At 48.8% G+C, this 25,848-nt stretch overlaps 1 protein-coding gene across 1 annotated transcript in view; it reads right to left on the bottom strand.

Moving 5' to 3' along the window:
* Positions 1–1,322: 1,322 nt before the first annotated feature.
* The window catches only part of KALRN (kalirin RhoGEF kinase), a 256,773-nt gene continuing 232,247 nt past the window's right edge, over positions 1,323–25,848 (bottom strand). The window contains exons 47-56 of the mRNA XM_073551939.1: positions 21,505–21,564; positions 13,688–13,715; positions 12,188–12,353; positions 10,941–11,062; positions 8,088–8,219; positions 7,638–7,802; positions 5,971–6,049; positions 5,675–5,875; positions 4,420–4,558; positions 1,323–3,885 (exon numbers count right to left, since the gene is read on the bottom strand). Of these exons, the coding sequence (XP_073408040.1) occupies positions 3,340–3,885; positions 4,420–4,558; positions 5,675–5,875; positions 5,971–6,049; positions 7,638–7,802; positions 8,088–8,219; positions 10,941–11,062; positions 12,188–12,353; positions 13,688–13,715; positions 21,505–21,564 (1,638 nt within the window). The 3' untranslated portion in view covers positions 1,323–3,339. The remainder of the gene's footprint in view (positions 3,886–4,419; positions 4,559–5,674; positions 5,876–5,970; positions 6,050–7,637; positions 7,803–8,087; positions 8,220–10,940; positions 11,063–12,187; positions 12,354–13,687; positions 13,716–21,504; positions 21,565–25,848) is intronic.

The following is a 25,848-nucleotide window of genomic DNA, read 5'->3' on the forward strand; positions in this document are numbered from 1 at the left end:
CCCTTTCTGTCTTTAGGCTATGTAGTTCTCCAGCTGTGATCGAGGGGTCTAGGGCACCGTAGGAACCCCCCACGGCTACTGCTAGTTGTTGTTAGGTTCAGGGGTCTGCAATCCGATAGCTGCCAACTTCTCTGGTTTTCTGGACTTAGCTAGTATTTCTGTTTTTGCCTGCTACGGTGACTCATTCATAACATTTACCTCTCTGGTTGCGATTTTACCGCGGGAGCCCACGCATTTTTTCCAACAAACTATCCCCTTAATTTAATACCTAGACGTCCCAAATTTTACACACAAACCCTAATCTACAGTATTTTATATGTCCCTGATAAATATTAGTCAGGGACATATAAAAAATACATGAAATGAAATGGTTTACTGCATGTAACCATGTGTCATTTCATGTTGGGTTTTGTAATTATTTTACAGAAGTCGGCAATTGATTTAGTGGCTATTCTGCTATGTAGAACTCTATGAAATGTAGATATATATATAATATATATGTGTGTCTCAATGACATATGTGTGTATATATATATATGTATTCTATGTGTCTATATCTATTTTTTCGTTTGGGTTTTAACCTTTCATTGGGCTCCATTATATGTCCATTTTGCAAGCCGGCGAGAAAATCTCGGCATAGAGATGCCATATAGATTACATACGGATGCTTACAAAATACGCGACCACACCTTGATTACGGATGACATACGGAGCACTATTTAGGGTACATTTCTCCGTATTACGCATGGAAAGTACGGACCATATTTCTCGTCGGTTAGTGTGACCCCGGCCTTATAAAACAAACACCAAACATTGTCCCCTCCTATCCTCCAGTCACCTCCAGAGCTGCAGTCTCTGACCTACAATAAAGGGATACTTTTTATTCAGAAGGTTCCATTTCTTGGGACCATTTTTTTGACTTTGATTTCCATAACAGCGATGTTACAGCTATTTAATGGTACATTAACCCTTACAGGTTACGGGTTGTGTTACTTGGGGCAATTTTTGTGATTGAATTGATGGGATTTCGGTCGGATCTTTGTTCTCGGCTCCCTCGTCTTCTGGTCATGGGTCGCGGGTGACTTTCGCGGCTTCTTCGCGAAGTAGCCAGTCAGCGCTCAGATTCTGCTCTGTGATTATGTTCACGCCGTCTATGATTGGCGGACGTGCGGTTTGTGGCGCAGGTGTGGTGATATTTGGTGCCGGAGCACGGCTCGGTGTGTGAGTCGGCGATGATGGTGCGATCTGTGCAGCCAATATGGCGGCTCCTGCCGCCGACCTCGGCTCAGGACCAATTGCAGTGGTGAAACCTCAAGAAGCCGGTGACGGATAAACTCTTTATTTCACACTGTACAAAGTGAATATTAACAACAGCAAGATACAGCGTCACAGCACCCCCTCGCGCGTGTGCCACCCTCCCAGCACCTCAGGGGTTACTAGTCCCTAATCATTTAGTATTTTGCTATAAAGCAAAGTATTCTGGGAAGGGAACGCAGCTTCCAATAATTCTTGCAGTTTCCATTTTATAAAATGAGCTTCTAAATGAGATCAGCGTAAATCTACAAGTCTTTAAAGAGAGGTGATCACCTGCAGGCCACACCCCTCAGGATCACAGGACACGCCCCCATGAGCACAGGTCACACCCCCTATGAGCACAGAACGTGCCCCCTAGGAGCACGGGACACCCCACAGAAGCATGGGACACGCCCCTATGAGCACATGGCACTCCCCCTGCCCACAAGCACGGACCCCTCCCCAGCGTACACAGGCTGCGCTTTACAGTGTGGACAGACCCTTCCCCAGCACTGTCTCTACATTGTGGCAGCTCCATGATACAGAGGCATCTGTGCGCCTCTGCCTGACGCAGGTGTCGGTGCCCGCCTCCGCCTGACGCAGGTGTCGGTGCCCGCCTCCGCCTGACGCAGGTGTCGGTGCCCGCCTCCGCCTGACGCAGGTGTCGGTGTCAGCCTCCTTCTGACGCAGGTGTCGGTGCCCGCCTCCGCCTGACGCAGGTGTCGGTGCCCGCCTCCGCCTGACGCAGGTGTCGGTGCCCGCCTCCGCCTGACGCAGGTGTCGGTGCCCGCCTCCGCCTGACGCAGGTGTCGGTGTCAGCCTACTTCTGACGCAGGTGTCGGTGCCCGCCTCCGCCTGACGCAGGTGTCGGTGTCAGCCTCCTTCTGACGCAGGTGTCGGTGCCCGCCTCCGCCTGACGCAGGTGTCGGTGCCCGCCTCCGCCAGACGCAGGTGTCGGTGCCCGCCTTTGCCTGACGCAGGTGTCGGTGCCCGCCTCCGCCAGACGCAGGTGTCGGTGCCCGCCTCCGCCAGACGCAGGTGTCGGTGCCCGCCTTTGCCTGACGCAGGTGTCTGCCTCCGCCTGACGCACGGCAACATTAGGGATGTACTTATAGTAGTGTCTTGTGACGACTGTTGGCCTCAGTTATTAATCTTGTGTAGCGGACGCCGATGGCGCCTGCAGCAGCCAATCCGTGTGCAGCGTTTATTCGGTACACCATTCTTGTCCTGTGAAAGCTGTGCTGTGATTGGTTGCTGTGGGTGACAGGCGGTCACTGCGCCATTATACGAGCACCACGGCTGCAGCAGACGAAACATCACAGTGAGACAGAGGACCGATCCCGTATCCATAGCAACCACCCAGCGTACTGATGAGAGTAATCATGGAATGATGGGAGTATTGCGGGTGAGCAGCGCGGACGCCCTCCATCGCTCCCTGATGAGTCCTGACCACAGCACTACCACCATCATCATCAGAGGATACTGCTATAACTCTATTTTGACCGCGTTGTTGCAGATGATAACATTAACCCTCTGCTAGTTCCCATTCAGACCAGAGATTGGGCAGAACCCTGAGTGATGGTGTCTCCCCCTGTTGTGGAGGCATCTAAGGCTCCTCCGGTCGTAGTCTGATTCGCACTGCGTCCTTAACTCCTTCATCCCCAGACTCAAAAAGTCACCTGCAAATAAATACGTGTGAGACAGCGTGGCGGAGGAGAGCAGCGATCGCACAGTGAAGCCTCCGATCTCAGTTATAGGTGATGGATATTTATGGGACATTATATACAGCGATTGGGATCCAGTGTCTGAGAACCACCCTGGATACAGTGTCTGAGGACCACCCGGGTCACATGACCATAGCAGCACAAAGGGTTAAGCTCCTCATCAGACAGCACCAGCCCAGTCCTAATCATAGGGAGTAAAACACATGGCACCTGGCGGCGAGGACACGGCACCTGGCGGCGAGGATACGGCCCCCGGCCCTGGAGGTTACTGAGACAGCGCGGCTGCCATCAGTGAACTGGCAGTGAATGCGCAGCCGCGTCCATCATGTGACCATCGTACTGCGGCTGATGATGAAGCTCTTGGCATTGGGCAGCGGACGGGCGTCGTTCTGGTGTTTGCGTCTTTCTATGAAGGTCGCCAGGCGCGTTGTGTCCAGGGGAACCTTGGAATAATTACTATAATAGGGCTGTAGCCACGGATGGAGGAGACACGTGGCCACCGTGGGCCTCCAGCGCGCATCCTCTTGCAGCGTCGCCCTGACAAAGTCCTGAGCCGCCTGACTGACGCAAGCGAAGTACTCCAGCGGAAAGGAGTAATCCACGCGGCAGATATTCACACACGTTTCCTCACTGCTCTCGTCCAGGAAGGGGGAGACACCGCTCAGCGCCACATATGTCAGCACCCCCAGACTCCAGATGTCCGTGGCCAGTGACACTGGCGTCCCTTTAATGATCTCCGGTGCCGCAAATTCAGGATTCCCCAGCAGCTGGTGGATGTAATAATGTCCAGTGATTGGCATTGCATCCTCCAGATCGATGATCTTCACCCGCGGCAACGGTACCCGTAGGTCGATCATCAGATTCTCCGGCTGCGGAAAAAGAATCAATATAATAAATCATATGCGGAGAGGCATGAGGGGAGGGGAAGAGCGGGGAAACGGGGGTGGAAGCTCAGGAGCAAAGAGACAGGCAGGGAGGAGCTCAGGAGACAGAGAGGTGTAAGTGCAGTATCGGGGGGTGGGGGATGTGAAGAGCTCAGATAAGCGAGGAGCTCAAAAAAAGGGGGAACTTTGGTCACTGGTGAGCTGTTTAGGTTGGGGGTGAGGAGCTCAGGAGCGGTACGACGGGGTGGTGTGGGTGAGCTCAGTAGTGGGAAGGTGAGGTGGTGCGGGTGAGGAGCTCAGGAGCCGGAAGACGGGGTGGTGCGGGTGAGGAGCTCAGGAGTGGGAAGATGAGGTGGTGCGGGTGAGGAGCTCAGGAGCATGAAGACAGGGTGGCGGAGGTGTAGAGCTTAGGCGGCGCAGGCAGACAGAGCGGGGGATTCCTGAACATGGAACCATGCTCAGTCCTGCAGATTAGATGACGGTTCAGAAGTGCGGAACGACCTGGCCCCAACTTCTCACCTTCAGATCTAAATGGGCGACACGGCAGCTGTGTAGATACTGGAGAGCATCCATGATGTCCCGGATATAAAAAGCCACCTTCTCCTCCATTAACTCATCATGGTTCATGAGGTAATCCAGCAGCCTCCCGTCATCCATCCTGAAGGAGGCAAAAGTTGTAAAGACAAAGCTTTCCTGATCCCCAAAGCCCCCGGCATCTCCCCAAAAACCCCACACTGCAGATCTGTTTTATTAGAGCACAGGATGATTAACGACTCTAGCTAAACTTCATGGTCTGTTGGAATTAAGGTGTAAAAGCCTCTTGTCACATCCTACACAGATCCTGTCTGCAGCCACCACTAGGGGGAGCTCCCTGTACACAGAGATACATGATAAGATTCTGTCTGCACCCACCACTAGGGGGAGCTCCCTGTATACAGAGATACATGATGAGACCCTGTCTGCAGTCACATCTAGGGGGAGCTCCCTGTATACAGAGATACATGATGAGATCCTGTCTGCAGTCACCACTAGGGGGAGCTCCCTGTATACAGAGATACATGATAAGATCCTGTCTGCAGCTACCACTAGGGGGAGCTCCCTGTACAGAGACACATGATAAGATCCTGTCTACAGTCACCACTAGGGGGAGCTACCTATATACAGAGATACATCATAAGATCCTGTCTACAGCCACCACTAGGGGGAGCTCCCTGTATACAGAGATACATGATAAGATCCTGTCTGCAGCTACCACTAGGGGGAGCTCCCTGTACAGAGACACATGATAAGATCCTGTCTACAGTCACCACTAGGGGGAGCTACCTATATACAGAGATACATCATAAGATCCTGTCTACAGCCACCACTAGGGGGAGCTCCCTGTATACAGAGATACATGATGAGATCCTGTCTGCAGCCACCAATAGGTGGAGCTCGCTGTATACAGAGATACACGATAAGATCCTGTCTGCAGCCACCACTAGGGGGCGCTCCCTGTATACAGAGATACACGATAAGATCCTGCCTGCAGCCACCACTAGGGGGCGCTCCCTGTATACAGAGATACATGATAAGATCATGTCTGCAGCCACCACTAGAGGGAGCTCCCTGTATACAGAGATACATGATAAGATCCTGTCTGCAGTCACCACTAGGGGGAGCTCCCTGTATACAGAGATACGTGATAAGATCCTGTCTGCAGTCACCACTAGGGGGAGCTCCCTGTATAGAGATAGAAGCACCATAACTCCTTTAAGTGTATGTAATAACGCACAGGTCCAGGACGAGGATGTAGGCACTGGGGGATTCGTAGGTGTCGTGCACAGTGCTATACTGTGGGTGCTGTAGGTGTTGGAGCAGAGCCGCCTCATGCGCCGCTTGTTCTCTTTTCTTCATTTTTTTGTTGATAAATTTCACAGCGACTTCCTTCCGAGAATTTTTCTGGATACATTTCTTTACCACAGAAAATCTTCCTCTGGATGGAGGTAAAAGAGGAAGATAATACAGGGAGCACTGACACACAGGAGGTTACTGCGGTGGTCAAACACACGGGGGGCTCTGCAGATTTACCGTCCTATCTCCTGCTGCTCAAGGTACATTTGCTCAAAGTTCTCCTTCCAGTATATGGCAGATCCATCCGCGTTGGCGTCTGTAAAAGAAAGTGTAAGCTGTGAAGAGGGTCTTACACTGGGGGGTGAGCTCTGCAGAGGGTCATACATTGGGGTGAGGTTTGAGCATCATACATTGGGGGGAGAGCTCTGAGGTGGGTCATACATTGGGGGGAGAGCTCTGAGGTGGGTCATACATTGGGGGGTGAGTTCTGAGGAGGGTCATGCATTGGGGTGAGCATCATACATTGGGGGGTGAGCTCTGAGGTGGGTCATACATTGGGGGGTGAGTTCTGAGGAGGGTCATGCATTGGGGTGAGCATCATACATCGGGGTGAGCTTTGAGGGTCATACATTGGGGGGTGAGCTCTGAGGAAGGTCATACATTGGGGGGTGAGCTCTGAGGAGGGTCCTACATTAGGGGGTGAGCTCTGAGGAGGGTCCTACATTGGGGGTGAGCTCTGAGGAGGGTCATACATTGGGGTGAGGTTTGAGCGTCATACATTGGGGGTGAGCTCTGAGGAGGGTCATACATCGGGGTGAGCTTTGAGGGTCATACATTGGGGGGTGAGCTCTGAGGAAGGTCATACATTGGGGGGTGAGCTCTGAGGAGGGTCCTACATTAGGGGGTGAGCTCTGAGGAGGGTCATACATTAGGGGGTGAGCTCTGAGGAGGGTCATACATTGGGGGTGAGCTCTGAGGAGGGTCATACATTGGGGTGAGGTTTGAGCGTCATACATTAGGGGTGAGCTCTGAGGAGGGTCATACATTGGGGTGAGGTTTGAGCGTCATACATTGGGGGGTGAGCTCTGAGGAAGGTCATACATTGGGGGGTGAGCTCTGAGGAGGGTCCTACATTAGGGGGTGAGCTCTGAGGAGGGTCATACATTGGGGGTGAGCTCTGAGGAGGGTCATACATCGGGGTGAGCTTTGAGGGTCATACATTGGGGGGTGAGCTCTGAGGAAGGTCATACATTGGGGGGTGAGCTCTGAGGAGGGTCCTACATTAGGGGGTGAGCTCTGAGGAGGGTCATACATTGGGGTGAGGTTTGAGCGTCATACATTGGGGTGAGCTCTGAGGAGGGTCATACATTGGGGGGTGAGCTCTGAGGAGGGTCATACATTGGGGTGAGCTCTGAGGAGGGTCATACATTGGGGGGTGAGCTCTGAGGAGGGTCATACATTGGGGGGTGAGCTCTGAGGAGGGTCATACATTGGGGGGTGAGCTCTGAGGAGGGTCATACATTGGGGTGAGCTCTGAGGAGGGTCATACATTGGGGTGAGCCTTGAGGAGGGTCATACATTGGTTGGGTTGAGGTTTGAGCGTCATACATTGGGGAATGTGTACTTTGGGGGGTGGCTGATTTGCAGGGATGGACATATCCTTCGATGCTGTGCAGGGGGTTCGGGGGGCCCACTGCCATCTTTATGGCTGCTTCCCAGTTTTTTGCATGTGAGGACAATTGTAACCTACATGACAGATCAGATACGGAGGGTTTGTTAATGAGGAGCTGTGGAGAAAAGGGGTCCTCAGACAATAGAGGGTCACGGAGCAAGTACTGCCTGGTGTCCACTCCTGGGGCTTTGTGTATTTTCTTGGACCTGAATGATTGGGGGTCACATCTCACCATTCTCAGGCAGCCGGACAGGTTCGGAGGGGTCGCTGGGGAGGCTGATGCCCCAGGGGTTGCTGGCGCTGACTTTGAACTGGTAAGTGCCCCCTGGTCTCAGGTCTTCCAGCACCAGGTATGTGTCCAGGGTGCAAGCGACAGATTGCTGCCAAACCGGGGAACCTGCGGTCAGACATCAGCTGATCATGACATCCACTATGGGAGAGAATTGGGTGGTCATCTCACCACAACCCCATCCCAGGACAGGAAGGCATGGTGCCTGTCTTAACCCCCTTTGACCTTACAGGGGGTACACCCATCATCCCATTTCCCTTCCTCAAACCCTTTGCACGCTTACATTATAGGGCCATGATGAGCGAGTGCACTGTAGGTCGTACGACCTGTCCACCTCCCCCAATTGTAGGTGAGTACAATGTGCCCCTAATCCGTGGGCTCCGACCCACTCACCTTCATCCTTATATTCCACGGTGTACCCCGATATGTTGCAATTTCCCGTGCTCGAGGGCGGCAGCCAGCGGAGGATGACGGAGGTGCTGCTTCGTTCCTGAGCGATGGGCTGGCTGGGAGCCCCGGGGACACCTGCAGGACACAAGACCGAGCAGGTGAACCCCAAATCCACATGGACTGATGGCTCTGACATGTGAATATTGAGGTTCGGGGTTTGAGGATTTCCATCTGTCCAATCTAGTCTGAGATGTTTCGGGACTATGGGTCATAGAGCAGTTACCTGCCTCCGGAGAGGACTCGTTCAGCACAGCACTGATATACAGTGACTATAAAAAGTCTACACACCTCTGTAAAATCCAAGGTTTCTGTCATGTAAATAATCCTACTAGAAAGAATAGTTTCAGACATTTTTCTTAAAATGTTGCCCAATAATCTGTGCAAATTCAGCAAAGAACAAACGGAAATCATTTTGCGTGGAAAAAGAAAAATGAAGTAAAACAATGCAATTACAAAAATCTGCACACCCTTCCAGTAATACTTTGTTGCAGTCCCTGTGAATTTCTGACATTCAATGTTTTTGGTGCAGAGTCTATCAGAGCAGCACATCTAGGATTGGCGATCATTGCCGGCTCCTCCCTGCAGCAGCTCCACATCTGTCAGTTTGTGAGGCCATCTCCTGTGTACAGCTCCCTCTTCAGGTCACCACAGATTGTCCCTTGAGTTCAGGTCTGGGCTCGGACGTTCCAGAACTTCCATCTTCTTCTGGAGAAGCTGTTCTTTTGATGATCTGGAGGTCTCTTAGGGTCGTTGTTTTTGAAAGAGAAATTCCTCCTCATTTTCAGCTTTTTAGCAGCGGCCTGAAGATTCTGATGTAAAATTGTCTCATATATTTGGAACAGACTATAATTCCCCCCTCTTGACAAAGTCTCAGCCCCAGAGAACAATGCTGCCTCCACCATCCCTCACTGTGGGGATGATGATCTTCTGGTGATGATCGCTGACAAGTTTGTGCCTTGTGGAATAATAACAGCCACAAAGTTCCCCCTCTGTGCCATCAGACTCAACACATTTCCTGCTTCTGGCCGACATGACGGAGGGTTTGGTAATGCATCGCTAGCCTGGATGTTTTTCTGTGTAAGAAAAGGCTGATGTCCCCCCTCCGACCCCAGAATCTGCACATATGAGGAATATGGGAGATTGTTGTCACATGCAGTGAAGAGAAATTTGTATATGTATGGATGTATGACCAGCAGTATCTTAGCATCTGTTCCAGGCTGCAGCTCTTCACAAAGGTCATGATGACCTATGTTATCCTGAGAACAAGACAGTTTTCCTGGTCTCAACCCCAGGGGGCCTTCCTGAGACCACACAAAGTGGAAACACTTCACTCCTTCTGGTGCATCTGCAGTGAGACCCCAAATTGCAGCCTGACACTATTTACTATGAGAAAGAAAAGTTATACAAACAGCGTTCAGAGAAAAATAATGTTTTCATTGGTGGAGTCGCCATGATCCAGTCACAAACCAGCAATTAGAATATTAACATGCGAGGCTGGTCTAGAAATCTGATCTCCAGGTTAAATCTATAAATTAGGCCTTTACACAAAGAAAGATGTTCACAGACTGAGGGACAGCCAAGCTGGTGTGAGCCATTCCATATTCATCCCCTCCTCAGGGAGCAGAATGCCAGACTGCAAAGTTTAGACATTTCTGTAAGTTTCTCCCTTTTATTTTATCACTGTTTTGCATATTTGTATGTCACTGTTTATTTCCATATTTTATATCCTTTTGATTGTAAGCACTGTACCTTTTCTATTAAAGCCTAAAACTTTAATAAGTCTGAACCTTTTACGCTCTAAAGAATCCATAGCCTTAGAGTGTGCGCTCCTGGTGATTGGCACATAGTAGTAGTATCTCCGGGACTCATCGCCCGTGTGTTCGGTGAGTGGTGGCAGCGCGTATGAGCGGGGTGTGTGGTCTGTGTCGGGGTGTGATTTATGCTCCCACTGTAGCTAAGAACAGAGGTTGAATACTGGACTGAGTGAGATGAGATAAATTAACCCTTGCACGCGCAACCCCAAGTCACGTGCTGAGAAGCGGGTACGTGACATGCAGGAAACAGTCAGGACTGGCCAGAGATTCCTGCAGCTCCCTTAATGTTGCTGTCGGCCTCTTGGAGCCTCCAAGGACAATTTTCTTCTTGTCTTTTCATCAATGTTAGAGGGACGTCCAGTTCTTGGTAATGTCACAATTGTGCTGTCAGATTTCAGCCCATTCTTGATGACGTCTTCACAGTGTCCATGGTGGATCTGATGCCTGGGAAATATTTTTTTCCCCTTCTCCTGACTGACAACTTTCCACAATGAGATCCTTTGCTGTGTTGTCAGCTGTTTATAGACAAGAAAATGTCAGGAAAATCCTCCTGGAGCAGTGACACTTTCTCTGGGGCTAATCAGAATCGCTGTAAGTGATGGCGGCTGAGCACTGACTGCTATGTAATATGGGGGAGATGTGATCGGCTGATTCTGAGCACAACCTCAGCCCCGATTATAAGAGGGTGTGCACACTTATGCAACCTTATTATTTTAAATGTTACTTTCCTTTCACAATAATTTCAGTTTGTTTCTCAATGGATTTCTACAGATAATGGGGAAAATGGTTCTTCCATAAGGGGTTGTTTACATGACAAACTGGTATTTTATCTGGGGCGTGTAGACTTTTTATATCCACTGAAGAATAATGACACTTTAGAACTTCTATTTTTCTCCCCTTCTCCTGTGGACATTGCCGGGTGTGTGCAGTGATCTCCCTGAGCCCCCCGCAGCCTCTTCTCTGGCCCCCGGCTCTTCTGTACCTTGCACTTTGATGGTGGCAGACGTGGAAGCAGAGCCGTGCTCATTAGTCGCCACGCAGGTGTAGATGCCGCTGTCCTGGGGCATCAGGTTACAGATCCTCAGTCTGATGTCTCCAGACTCACTACAAGAACAAGAAGAGATGGTAAAAGGTACGCAGGACACCCGCAGAGCCAGCGCAGGGGACCAAACCGAATAATAATGGAGATGGCAAATCAGAAATGGCCGTGTCACGATTCCTCCGCTCAGTGAGTGATTGCTATGCTGTTCTGTGGAGACGGTCTTGTTGAGTTGTCGGTGCCTTGATTGACAGCTCAGCTGTCCAATCTGACCAGGAGGTGCGAGACTTTCTCCAGGTGTTCAGGTAATTTCCCAGCTACTTCCCTGAGCTGTCTGCCCCTGATCCCTGCCAGACGTGGCGGTGAGCCTGATCCTGCTGCCTGACCCTTTGGACCGTGTTCTGACTATCCCTCTGTCTCATCCTTTGGCTTTTAATCCGCTCTCTCCTGCTGTTGACCCTGGACTGTGACCTGACTCATGCCTTCATCTTTCCCCTTGGTTATCTACGTACTCTCTTGGAATTGACTCTTCTGCCTCACGGTCTGTAGTAATAACAAAAGACTGACTGGCACGTCCAAGCTAATGTGAATAGGGGCATATTAGGAGCAGGAATTCAGACTTCAGCCTAAGAGAGGTATTCACACTAGCCACGTAGGGGTCCCTGCAGCGTGAGACCACCTTGTCGTTGGCTGCATGAAGTGGACACATTAGGTGCCAAGCGTCTCCGCTTCTTCTTATTCTCCAGAGCAGTATTGCTATTCCGATCTCATATATTCCATGTCTGCAGGATAGCGTGCATCTACTTCTGTATAATGTCCATGAGTCGTGACCAGCGTCACAGACAGAAGCTCAGACCAGCGGTGACCAAACACCTGGGAGACAGAGGCCGGAAGCCCGTTGTTACCTCGCGCTGCTCGCACTGCTGAGAGTTTGTCACACTGTCTCAGTGCAGGTAAAATCAACAGCTCCAAGACAGGACAGAGATGTGCTCTGCTCCCAAAGCATGGTCTGCACTGTTACATTGTAACGAGCCCTCAGCTGTATTAGATTTGTACAGATATCCAAACTAACCCTTCACTAACAGCAAGCCGAGATATTAAAATGTTTCATTCCTGAAACACTTAGACTGTAAATTACATGGGACAGCAGCCATGTGTTGCTGACCAGTCCGGACACGAGACGCACTCACCTGGCCGTCATGGTGTAGGCGCTGCAGTCTCCATCCAGGACGCTCTGGTCTGGACCTCTCCACGTGACATTGGGCTTCGGTCGTCCGCACACTTTACAGCGCAGGGTCACAGTGTCCCCCACCACACAGATGATGTCCGCCAGGGTCAGGAGGAACTCCGGAGCCACTGTCCCAATCATAAACAGGCACAGAGGTGATAGAGAATCCAGGGGTCACCTACAGCAGCCAATCACACTGCAGCGGTCAGCTCACAGGAGACAAATACAGCAAGCTGATTGGCTGCTGCAGAGATCTCCCAGAGTCACACAATATATACGATGCGATACACCTTATTGATCCTGGGGGAAATTACGGTATTACAGCAGCAATACAAACAGCAGTACATAAAATATTAGGACTATATACCGGAAGATGGATCAGGAGTATCCTCAACCCTCCCAAATGTCTCAGAACACATACAGAATTTGGATGCAGTCTCTGGTATCACCCCTATATCCATCCTAGTTCAATAGGTTCCTGACTAATATCCCTTTTTCACCAGCAGGTCATTCTTAGGTCCAAAATCTGTATCTTTTTCAGAGCGCCAAACCTGCAAAGTGTTTGATAGAAAAATTTAACCTAAAGCCACCACTAGGGGGAGCTCCCTGTATATAGAGATACATGATAAGATCCTGTCTGCAGCCACCACTAGGGGGAGCTCCCTGTATACAGATACATGATAAGATCCTGTCTGCAGCCACCACTAGGGGGAGCTCCTTGTATACAGAGATACATGATAAGATCCTGTCTGCAGCCACCACTAGGGGGAGCTCCCTGTATACAGAGATACATGATAAGATCCTGTCTGCATCCACCACTAGGGGGGAGCTCCCTGTATACAGAGATACATGATAAGATCCTGTCTGCAGTCACCACTAGGGGTAGCTCCCTGTATACAGAGATACATGATAAGATCCTGTCTGCAGGCACCACTAGGGCGAGCTCCCTGTATACAGAGATACATGATAAGATTCTGTCTGCATCCACCACTAGGGGGGAGCTCCCTGTATACAGAGATACATGATAAGATCCTGTCTGCAGTCACCACTAGGGGGAGCTCCCTGTATACAGAGTTACATGATAAGATCCTGTCTGCAGTCACCACTAGGGGGAGCTTCCTGTATACAGAGATACATGATAAGATCCTGTCTGCAGCCACCACTAGGTGGAGCTCCCTGTATACAGAGATACATGATAAGATCCTGTCTGCAGTCACCACTAGGGGGAGCTCCCTGTATACAGAGATACATGATAAGATCCTGTCTGCAGCCACCACTAGGGGGAGCTCCCTGTATACAGAGATACATGATAAGATCTGTCTGCAGCCACCATCAGGCGGCTCTGTGATGGGGGCACTGTGTCACTGAGTGATCTAGTGGTTGATCATTCTCTGGGATTTATGTAATATGTGCCAGGGGATTCAGATGGACAAACTGTTAAATCTTCATTGTTCTCACTCACCTTCCTGTATGAAGTTTGGATTCATGATCTGGAAAGAAAAAAGTGAATATCACTTGATAATGCTGAGCTAACTGCCCCTCTGAGTGTCTGCGCCAACACCAACCCTCTGACACCTGACCATTATACAGTCCTGCTCATCGTTATTGGCCCCATGAAGTGTAATACATAACGTGGATTATGTCCTGTATGGAGCACTCGTGTGAAATACAAAAGAGCAAATAATAAATAAATAATGTAAAACAAAAAACAATGGGAGAGAAAAAGAGAAAACCATAAGGGTGTGTGCACACGCTGCGGAATGCTCTGCGGATTTGCCGATGCGGAAGAAGATCTGCGGTTTATCTGCGGATTAGGCTGCGGTTCTGCCTGCGGTTTATCACCTCTACAATGGAGGAGATGGTAAACCGCAGCGGAATCCACAGACAGAATTGACATGTCAATTCTTTCTGTGGATTAAAAACCGCAGCAAATCCGCGCGGAAAAATCCGCACCGTCTGCACAGCGGTCTCCATTTCCCATAGGATATTATGGTGCTGTACAACACAGCAGAAACTGCTGCAGATCCGCAGGACCAAAACCGCTGCGGATCCGCAGCAAAATCCGCAGCGTGTGCACACAGCCTTAGGCTATGTGCGCACATTGAGTATTTGCTTGCAGAATTTTCTGCATCTCATGGCAGCAAAAACGCATGTTTTGACGCGATTTTTGGTGCGTTTTTGCACAGCAATGAATGCTTCTTTGAGCTAAATAAAGATATTAAAAAAATGTTTTGTAATGTAATTTCTTAGTTCACCACCTTTTTCATGATGATGAAAGCATGTCAGCATCTGTCATTGCCACCCAGCTCTAGGCTTAGGGCTCACACTCATTTGCGAGAAAAACGGACGAGTGCTATCCAATAAAAAAAATCAGATTCTACTCTGGCCAATGTTATTCAATGGGGGACATCTCATCTGCAGTTTTTTTTTTCTCAGCTCAAACCGGACTGAGCAAAAAGTCGCAGCATGCCGTGTATTGCTGCGTATCTCGGACGAGACTCGCCAATGCAAGTCAATGGGTGCGAGAGAAAAAAAAAAAAAAATCGCACAGCACTCGCACCAGTGCTGTCCGATTTGTATGCACCGGTGTCCTTTGAAAAGCCGGCAATTCATATATGGCTACAGTAAAATCACATCAACATGTTATAAAGAAAAGATAGAAGAGATATATACACATAAAATACATATCTATATAGATGTCAGTGACACACACATATATGTATTTATATTACATAGATAGATTGAAGAAAAGCCGGTAATTCAGTAGCCGCGGTAAAGTAAAATGACAGCAGGAGCCGACAGGATAGAAGATGTTTAGGGCTCTCGCGCAATTTTCGCTACCAGCAGAGGGAAAGCCGACGACTGAGGGCAGATGTTTCTAGCCTGGGAAAGAGGTAATACCCATGGAGCTTCCCAAGCTATTAATATCAGCTCACAGCTGCATACTTAGCCTTTACTGGTTATTAAAATAGGGGACCCTCCAAAAAAATGACATATTATTAGCCTAGGAAGGGGCCGTGGATACTGCCCCCCGGCTAAAAACATCGGCTCTCAGCCACCCCAGAAAAGGCGCATCTCTAATTCTGGCACTTAGCCTCGCTCTTCCCACTTGCCCTGTAGTGGTGGCAAGTGGGGTAATAGTTGGGTGGGGGGTTGATATCACCTTTGTGGTGACATCAAGCCCTGTGGTTAGTAATGGAGAGGCATCAATAAGACGCCTATCCATTACTAATCCTACATTTGTATGGTAAATAAAGACACAGCCAGAATAAAGTCTTTTAATTGCAAGAAATACACAGACTCCTTTAATATTCTTAATTAAACCATACTTACAACCTCATCTAATTCCTGCGAAACCCTCGATCACCTGTAATAAAAGTAAAATAAAAAAACAACAATATACCATACATGCCCGTCGTTCTGTTCTACACTGTGATCCATGTCTGGGGGATAAACAGTTTTCAACCTGGACGGTGCCAAGATGCGACCATCCCGGCTGAAAACCACTGGTGAATGAGCTGCTGGGAGCGCAGCTTCAGTGACTAGCGGTGACGTCACTGAGGTTGCCCTCCCAGGCGGCCTTAACCGCAGATCATCGCTGCGGGTCATGCTGACAGCAAGACCCCGCAGCGCCCTGTCAGTCTTACCAGCGGTAGTGTTACCGCTAGTCACGATTACAGCTGTGGGTCACGCTGACATCTGACATCTGACAGCTACCCCGGTGGTAGCGTTACCGCCGATCAGAACGACTGTGCCGCTGTTTTCCACGCTGTAACAAATGAAAGCGTGGGAAACGCCATAGGAAGTGCGTGAAAATGCAAACAGAAACTCAGCAAATCCGCAAACATTTTTACACCTGCGTTTTTGCTGCGTACTGACTCAATTGAAGTCAATAGGTGAAAATCGCTGCAGAAACACACAAAGAATTGACATGCTGCAGAAAAAAAAACACACTGCAAATACTCAAAGTAAATTTACTGATCATGTGCACAACACTTCAGGGTTGTCATTGAATTAGCTTGCATAAGGATTCCATAGCGGTTTTGGCCCATTTTCGCGTGAAAATAATGCCGCAAAAAAGCATAAGAAATGCACTGTGTGCAAATAGCCTAAATCTGTTGTGACACTGGTATTGGCCCCTGTACATTACATTAGTATGGAAATGCATTGTGACTCACCTGTGGTAAATCACAGATTTAGAACCACCTATGATTAATTGTCTTTACCCATGTGACATGAATTAGCTAATGAATGATGACTTCAGAATTTTAAATAGTTACATAGTAGGCCATGTTCCTTTGTCACAATGGTGAAGACAAATTTGCTGTCTGAGGACATCTGAATTGCTATTATTAGCAAACACAAGACTTCCAAAGGGTATAACGCCATCTCCAAAGTCCTTGGTATCCCAGTTTCAACAGTGCACAATGTTTTTAAGAAGTTTTCCAGGCATCGAACAGTCAAGAACCTCCCAGGACATGAGGGAAAGAGGAAAATAGACAAGAAAGGTCTTCAATGGTTGGTGCGAATGATGGAAAAAACACCACTTCAAAAATCCAAAGACCTGAAGGCCAACCTGGAACAGTCTGGGGTTATGGTTTCAAAAAGTACCATACACCACACACTAAACCAAGCAGGGCTTTATGGGAGAAGAAAAGAAGAAACCATTGCGGAAGAAGAGACATAAAAAGGAACAACTGATCTTTGCCAAAGAGTACCTTGACAGACCACAATCCTTCTAGGTAAATGTTCTGTGGAGAGATGAAACAAAAAGAGCTTTTTGGCAAAGCAAAGAAACAGTTTACAGACGGCACAATGAATCTTATGAGGAAAAGAACAGCCTACCAACAGTTAAGCATGGTGTAGGATCCAGAATGCTGTGAGGTTGCTTTGCTGGGTCTGGTACTGTTATGGACTGACCTGGAGTAGTGAAATTGCAACCACTAGCGGCAGCAGAAGCAGATAGCGTCGTCAGGATATAGCCAGAGGTCAGTACACGGAGCAGCAGTAGAGTTGGGAGAATAAGTGGGAATCATAGCATATAGCCAGAGGTCAGTACACGGAGCAGTAGTGTAGTTGGAAGAATAAGCAGGAATCATAGACGGAATATAGCCAGAGGTCGGTACACGGAGGAACAGTGTAGTTGGTAGGATACGCAGGAATCGTACTCAGGATATAGCCAGAGGTCGGTACACGGAGCAGCAGTGTAGTTGGGAGAATAAGTGGGAATCATAGACGGAATATAGCCAGAGGTCGGTACACGGAGCAGCAGCAGAGTTGGGAGAAGTGGGAATCATAGACGGAATATAGCCAGAGGTCGGTACACGGAGCAGCAGCAGAGTTGGGAGAAGTGGGAATCATAGATGGAATATAGCCAGAGGTCGGTACACGGAGCAGCAGCAGAGTTGGGAGAAGTGGGAATCATAGATGGAATATAGCCAGAGGTCGGTACACGGAGCAGCAGCAGAGTTGGGAGAAGTGGGAATAATAGACGGAATATAGCCAGAGGTCGGTACACGGAGCAGCAGCAGAGTTGGGAGAAGTGGGAATCATAGATGGAATATAGCCAGAGGTCGGTACACGGAGCAGCAGCAGAGTTGGGAGAAGTGGGAATCATAGATGGAATATAGCCAGAGGTCGGTACACGGAGCAGCAGCAGAGTTGGGAGAAGTGGGAATCATAGATGGAATATAGCCAGAGGACGGTACACGGAGCAGCAGCAAAGTTGGGAGGATAGGCAGTTAACGTAGTCAGGATATAGCCCAGCCGTGTTGCCCAGCGACAGGCCCAAAACATCACTGCTCTAGAGGAGATCTGCATGGAGGAATGGGCCAACATACCAACAACAGTGTGTGGCAACCTTATGAAGACTTATGTTTGACCTCTGTCATTGCCAGCAAAGGATATATAACAAAATATTGAGATGAACTTTTGTTAATGACAAAATACTTATTTTCCACCATAATTTGCAAAGTAAATCTTCCCAAATCAGACAAGGTGATTTTCTTTCTCATTTTGACTCTCATAGTTGTGGTCTACCTATGATGTCACTTACAGGCCGCTCTCATCTTCAAGTGGGAGAACTTGCACAATTGGTGGCTAACTAAATACTCCCCCACCTCCCTGTAGCCAGAGGTCGGTACAAGGAGCAGCAGTGTATTGGGGAGGATAAGCAGGTATTGTAGTCAGGATATAGCCAGAGGTCGGTATACGGAGCAGCAGTGTAGTGGGGAGGATACCAGGTATTGTAGTCAGGATATAGCCAGAGGTCGGTATACGGAGCAGCAGTGTAGTGGGGAGGATAAGCAGGAATCAGGATATAGCCAGGGGTTGGTACATGGAGCAGCAGTGTAGTGGGGAGGATAAGCAGGTATTGTAGTCAGGATATAGCCAGAGGTCGGTATACGGAGCAGCAGTGTAGTGGGGAGGATACCAGGTATTGTAGTCAGGATATAGCCAGAGGTCGGTATACGGAGCAGCAGTGTAGTGGGGAGGATAAGCAGGAATCAGGATATAGCCAGGGGTTGGTACATGGAGCAGCAGTGTAGTGGGGAGGATAAGCAGGTATTGTAGTCAGGATATAGCCAGAGGTCGGTATACGGAGCAGCAGTGTAGTGGGGAGGATACCAGGTATTGTAGTCAGGATATAGCCAGAGGTCGGTATACGGAGCAGCAGTGTAGTGGGGAGGATAAGCAGGTATTGTAGTCAGGATATAGCCAGAGGTCGGTATACGGAGCAGCAGTGTAGTGGGGAGGATACCAGGTATTGTAGTCAGGATATAGCCAGAGGTCGGTATACGGAGCAGCAGTGTAGTGGGGAGGATAAGCAGGTATTGTAGTCAGGATATGGCCAGAGGTTGGTGGACGGAGCAGCAGTGTAGTGGGAAGGATAAGCAGGAATCAGGATATAGCCAGGGGTTGGTACATGGAGCAGCAGTGTAGTGGGGAGGATAAGCAGGAATCATAGTCAGGATATAGCCAGGGGTTGGTATACGGAGCAGTAGTAGGATCTTGAGCATAACCAGCAGGTTGGCTGAAACTAGACTAAAGGATGGAGCAAAATAATCTCGCAATAAAGGAAGTGCAGTGCCAGGTCTAAGTAGGGTGATCAGATCTCAGGATGAGCCAAACAGGAACTTGGGGTGGAGACATCAGGAACTCAGGTTGGAAACATCAGGCATGACACAGGCACCAGTATCTGATTTAGCTAGGAACTGTCCAGTGAGCTGAATAGCTCAGAGGGAAGAGCTGCCGCCTGGTGCACAAGAGCTGCTGAAGGCCTTGACCATATCACAGGAATCATGAAATTAGAGAATTGTGAAGAGATGTTAGAGTGAAATGTCCTACCCAGTGTTAGAAAACTTGGTTTAAGTCGAATACCATGGGTCCTCCTGCAAGACAATGACACAAAGCACACATCCAAAAGAACACGGGAATGGTTGAAAAAGAAAAAAAATGGACTGTTTTAAACTGGCCAGCAGCGAGTCCTGACCGCAATCCCAATGAAAATCTTTGGGTTGAGCTGAAATCTGCCATTGGGAAAAAGAAACCTGAAAACATTCAAGAGCTTGAACAAACTGCAAAGGAAGAGGCGGTCATCAATACCAAAGGGCGGGCAACCAAGTAATAATTCGGGGCCTTTATGGCTGCACATGCTGTTTATTCTGTTCTTTCTTTGAAATTACAACATGTAAGTTAAAGACAATGTTATGTTGTTGTATTACTTTGGAACACTGATCAAAAAATCCCGAGACATAACTTAGGTACATTTCCATTTATTTCTGAACATATTGTACAGTTTATGGAAAAAATGAAGGGGTGCCAATAACGATGAGCAGGACGTCCGTCAGCAGGAGCTCACCCCCACACTATCTGCTCATGTAGCTTTTTTAAAATCGATTCCAGCAACAACTTTACATGGCCGATTTGAGAAATCAGTTTGAATTGAATTCCCCGCCCAGCGTTGCTTTCCTCTTGGCTTGAATGACAGCCACAGTGCTGTGTGACCTTAAGCGAAGGAGCTGTCAGTCAAGCCCAAGAAGGTCAGATTTCAAAGAATAGTTTTCGGATTAAACGTGCGCTGCTAGACAAAACGACTCCTTTTCCAGATTGCGTACTTGTATACTTTTATTTTTCCAACGCGTTTCGAAGTTTGAAACTTCTTCCCCTGAGGAAGAAGTTTCAAACTTCGAAACGCGTTGGGAAAATAAAAGTATACAAGTACGCAATCTGGAAAAGGAGTCGTTTTGTCTAGCAGCGCACGTTTAATCCGAAAACTATTCTTTGAAATCTGATGATCTATGGTCACGGCGTGGCCATTTGGATGTGCAGCAGCTTGACCTCTATTCCTTTATGCCTAAAACTCTCCTGCTATTGGTGAGTATAACAGCTTGAATTATATCTCTTTTACTTGGGTAAGACCCTATTGCGCTCTTTCTCTTTTAGTTTTAACCACAAGCCCAAGAAGGTAGCGCTGGGCAGAGATTAGACCTGGAGTGACAGAGGTTTGGGATGTGCTTCCACACACTGACAGCGCTCCGGCCTCACTTGCATATAGATTTAATTGACGGTGATGTAAAGGTATTGCTGGACTTCTCTTTGAAAAGAGCTACATGTGCGTGTAGTTTGGGGGGTGAAATTCAGTTAAGATTCCCCTTAACATATGTTACAAAAAGGGGGCTATCCGCTATAGAATGGTGGCAAAAACAGTGCAACAATAACTAGAGCGCAGGGGAGGTCTCCTGCAGGAGCAAGCAGCTTCTCAGCCAGAGACCGGTACAAGGGGCCACGAGGGAGATTCTGGGGTGGTTTTGTATACTTTCTATATTTCTGAGCTTATCAGACTCCCGTGGTTCCTCTCTGCCACAATAACCTGAGCTCAGAGAATGGAAACCATGGAGCAGACAAGGTTACACCTAGTATGGAGTCTCCTCCAGATTGGACGGCCCCATCATAGGTTCCTCCACAGGGCTCCTCACTTGCGGACACTGTATTGGGGCTCGGCCATTAGAGGACCCCCCGATATCCTCCAATGGACAACCCCAATTTAGCGGCCATGTTGTAACCTACATGATCTTTGGCTCATTTCATCTGTGGATCTTTGAGGCTAGACATGTAGCATTAACCAGTTCTGCGAAGCCCGTGGGTCCACGATACCCTCTCCTGCACCCTCCATCCCCCAATGTGGTCTCCTGGTTTCTCTGTGCTAAGGGTCACTCAGTGTCTTTAACATCTGCACCAATAATCCACATTATGGTGAATGACCCCCAGTTTCCCTACCTCCATACTAGCGCTGGGGTCAAAGTCATCGCACTCAGACTCCTCGGAGCTGTTGTGATCCTGTTCAGGCGGTAGAAGTGAGAAAAAGAGAATAATGAATGGAAATACGAACATTTTCTATTACAGGAAAATGTGAATCTGTCGTCTTCACATCACTGTCCCTGGAGGAAGTCGCAGCCACCAACAAATAATGACAATTACAAGATTGCTGTTCATATATCCTCTATAATAACAAGCAATATGATTGGCTGCAACTACGGCACCGCTGACATCTTATATATTACTATAGACTCTCTCATCCCTTGGCATCACAGACTCGGCCCTATCCTGGATCTCATCATACCTAACAGACCGGACATTCAGCGTCTCCCACTCATACACCACCTCCTCACCTCGCCCCCTATCTGTCGGAGTCCCGCAAGGTTCAGTCCTAGGACCCTGCTCTTCTCCGTTTACACCTTTGGCCTGGGACAGCTCATAGAATCTCATGGCTTTCAGTATCATCTCTACGCTGATGACAGATCTACATCTCTGGACCAGATATCACCTCCCTACTAACCAGAATCCCTCAATGTCTGTCCACTATTTCATCCTTCTCCCCTAGATTTCTAAAACTTAATATGGACAAAACAGAATTCATCATCTTTCCCCCATCTCACGTGACCCCCCAACAGACCTATCCATTACAGTAAATGGCTGCCCACTCTCTCCAGTCCCACAAGCTCGCTGCTCGGGGTAATCCTTGACACTGATCTCTCCTTCAAACCACATATCCAAGCCCTTTCCACTTTCTGCCGACTTCAACTCAAAAATATTTCACGGATCCGTACATTCCTCAACCAAGAATCTGCAAAAACCCTAGTCCATGTCCTTATCATCTCCCACCTTGACTACTGCAACCTCCTGCTCTGTGGCCTCCCCTCTAACACTCTCGCACCCCTCCAAATCTATTCTTAACTCTGCTGCCCGACTAATCCACCTGTCCCCCTTCTATTCCTCGGCCTCTCCCCTCTGTCAATCCCTGCACTGGCTCCCCTTTACCCAAAGACTCCAGTTCAAATCCCTAACCATGACATACAAAGCCATCCACAACCTGAGTCCTCCCTACATCTGTGACCTCGTCTCCCGGTACTTACCTGCACGAAACCTCCGATCCTCACAAGATCTCCTTCTCTACTCCCCTCTTATCTCTTCTTCCCACAATCGCATACCAGATTTCTCTTGCGCATCCCCCTACTCTGGAACTCTCTACCACAACATATCAGACTCTCACCTACCATGGAAACCTTCAAAAAGAACTTGAAGACCCACCTCTTCCGACAAGTCTACAACTTATACACTTCATGGATAAATCATTTGCTCAGATAAATACAACTAGAATGAAGATGCAATCACTTATTACCATTGTAAAAGCTGGAGCAAGGAGATGTGTGAAAATAGGACAATATTGAGAAAGTCGCACTGGAAACTGAATATAAAGGAAAAAACAAACGACCAAAAAATCTCACAAAGAAATATAATAATACAAAATGTAATTTATTGAACAATCAATAAGACCAGAACATGTGAAGAACACAAGAAAGGCATTTCATGCCGAAACGCGCGTCGGGGGGGACACACACCAGTCGGGTTGCCTCCCATTCTTACCAGGTATGACTTTAATACGTTATATTTTTCATCATACTTTATTGTCCATTATGGATACATGCCCGGTGATGTGGACTCTATGAGGCTTAGTGTGGGATCTGCAATTTTGCTATGAGCAAGTATAATTACATTTATCTCTGCTGACAGGCACTACATATGTGCTTTATACTTCTTTCTTCCCCTTCCTGACATATGTGTGTCCTTTGGTGTTTTTCTGCATGCACAAGCAGACTTGGATTTTCCATGTCACTGTGTTCTTCACATGTTCTGGTCTTATTGATTGTTGAATAAATTACATTTTGTATTATTATATTTCTTTGTGAGATTTTTTGGTCGTTTGTTTTTTCCTTTATATTAAGCCTACAACTTGCAGTAACCACCGATCCACCAAACCGCTGCATGACCAGCTCTACTCTTGCCTACTGTATCCTCACCCATCCCTTGTAGATTGTGAGCCCTCGCGGGCAGGGTCCTCTCTCCTCCTGTACCAGTCGTGACTTGTATTGTTTAAGATTACTGTACTTGTATGTATTATGTATACCCCTCCTCACATGTAAAGCGCCATGGAATAAATGGTGCTCTAATAATAAATAATATATAACTCGAAACCTGCAAAACAAAACAGAAACCTGTGGTGGGACCTCCCATAATGTGATCGCTCCCCTCTGTTGGCAGACCGTCCATAATGTGACCTCTCCCCTGTGGTTGGACCTCCCATACCGTGACCGCTCCCTCCTGTGGTTGGACCTCTCATAGCGTGACTGCACCCTCCTATGGTTGGACCTCCAATAGTGCGACGGCTCCCTCCTGTGGTCGCACCTCCCATAATGTTACAGCTCCCTCCTGTGGTTGGTCCTCCCATAGTATGACTGCTCCCTCCTGTAGTCAGACCTCCCATAGTGTGACTGCTTACACCTTGTGATCGGACCACCCATAGGGTGCCAACACCGTCCTGTGGTTTGAGCTCCCATAATGTGATGGCTCCCTTCTGGGGTGGGACCTCCCATAGTGTGACTGCTTCCACCTTGTGATCGGACCACCCATAGGGTGCCAGCACCGTCCTGTGGTCTGAGCTCCCATAATGTGATGGCTCCCTTCTGGGGTCGGACCTCCCATAGTGTGACCACTTCCTCCTGTGGTCGGAGCTCCCACAGTGTGACCACTCCCTTCTGTGGTCGGACCTCACATTATGTGTCAGCTGCCGCATGTGGTTGGACCTCTCATAATGTTACAGCTCGATCCTGTGGTCGGACTTCCTTCCATAATGCGATCGCTCCTCCCTGTGGTCACACCTCCCATAATGTTACAGCTCCCGCCTGTGGTCAGACCTCCCAGTGTGATGGTTCCCTTCTGTAGTGGCTCTCTTCTGTGGTTGGACCTCCTATAGTGTGATCGCTTCTGTGTGGTTGGACATTGCATAGCGTGTCTGCTCCCCCCTATAGCTGGATGTCCCATAATGTGATGGCTCCCTCCTGTGGTCGGACCTCCCATAGTGTGAACTCTCCCCTATGTGGTCGGACCTCCCATAGTGTGAACTCTCCCCTATGTGATCGGACCTCGCATAGTGTGAACTCTCCCCTATGTGGTCGGACCTCGCAGTGTGAACTCTCCCCTATGTGGTCGGACCTCGCATAGTGTGAACTCTCCCCTATGTGGTCGGACCTCCCATAGTGTGAACTCTCCCCTATGTGGTTGGACCTCGCATAGTGTGAACTCTCCCCTATTTGGTTTGACCTCCCATAGTGTGAACTCTCCCCTATGTGGTTGGACCTCGCATAGTGTGAACTCTCCCCTATGTGGTCGGACCTCCCATAGTGTGAACTCTCCCCTATGTGGTCGGACCTCCCATAGTGTGAACTCTCCCCTATGTGGTCGGACCTCCCATAGTGTGAACTCTCCCCTATGTGGTCGGACCTCCCATAGTGTGAACTCTCCCCTATGTGGTCTGACCTCCCATAGTGTGAACTCTCCCCTATGTGGTTTGACCTCCCATAGTGTGAACTCTCCCCTATGTGGTTGGACCTCGCATAGTGTGAACTCTCCCCTATGTGGTTGGACCTCGCATAGTGTGAACTCTCCCCTATGTGGTTGGACCTCCCATAGTGTGAACTCTCCCCTATGTGGTTGGACCTCCAATAGTGTGAACTCTCCCCTATGTGGTTGGACCTCCCAAAGTGTTAACTCTCCCCTATGTGGTTGGACCTTCCATAACGTGATCTCTCCCCTATGTGGTTGGACCTCGCATAGTGTGAACTCTCCCCTATGTGGTTGGACCTCCCATAGTGTGAACTCTCCCCTATGTGGTTGGACCTCCCATAGTGTGAACTCTCCCCTATGTGGTTGGACCTTGCATAGTGTGAACTCTCCTCTATGTGGTTGGACCTCGCATAGTGTGAACTCTCCTCTATGTGGTTGGACCTCGCATAGTGTGAACTCTCCTCTATGTGGTTGGACCTCGCATAGTGTGAACTCTCCTCTATGTGGTTGGACCTCCCATAGTGTGAACTCTCCCCTATGTGGTTGGACCTCGCATAGTGTGAACTCTCCTCTATGTGGTTGGACCTTCCATAACGTGATCTCTCCCCTATGTGGTCGGACCTCCCATAGTGTGAACTCTCCCCTATGTGGTTGGACCTCGCATAGTGTGAACTCTCCCCTATGTGGTTGGACCTCCCATAGTGTGAACTCTCCCCTATG

Source organism: Dendrobates tinctorius, unplaced genomic scaffold, assembly GCF_039654945.1.
Source record: "Dendrobates tinctorius isolate UK_male_01 unplaced genomic scaffold, ASM3965494v1 ptg000182l, whole genome shotgun sequence".
Taxonomy (NCBI): Eukaryota; Metazoa; Chordata; class Amphibia; order Anura; family Dendrobatidae; genus Dendrobates; species Dendrobates tinctorius.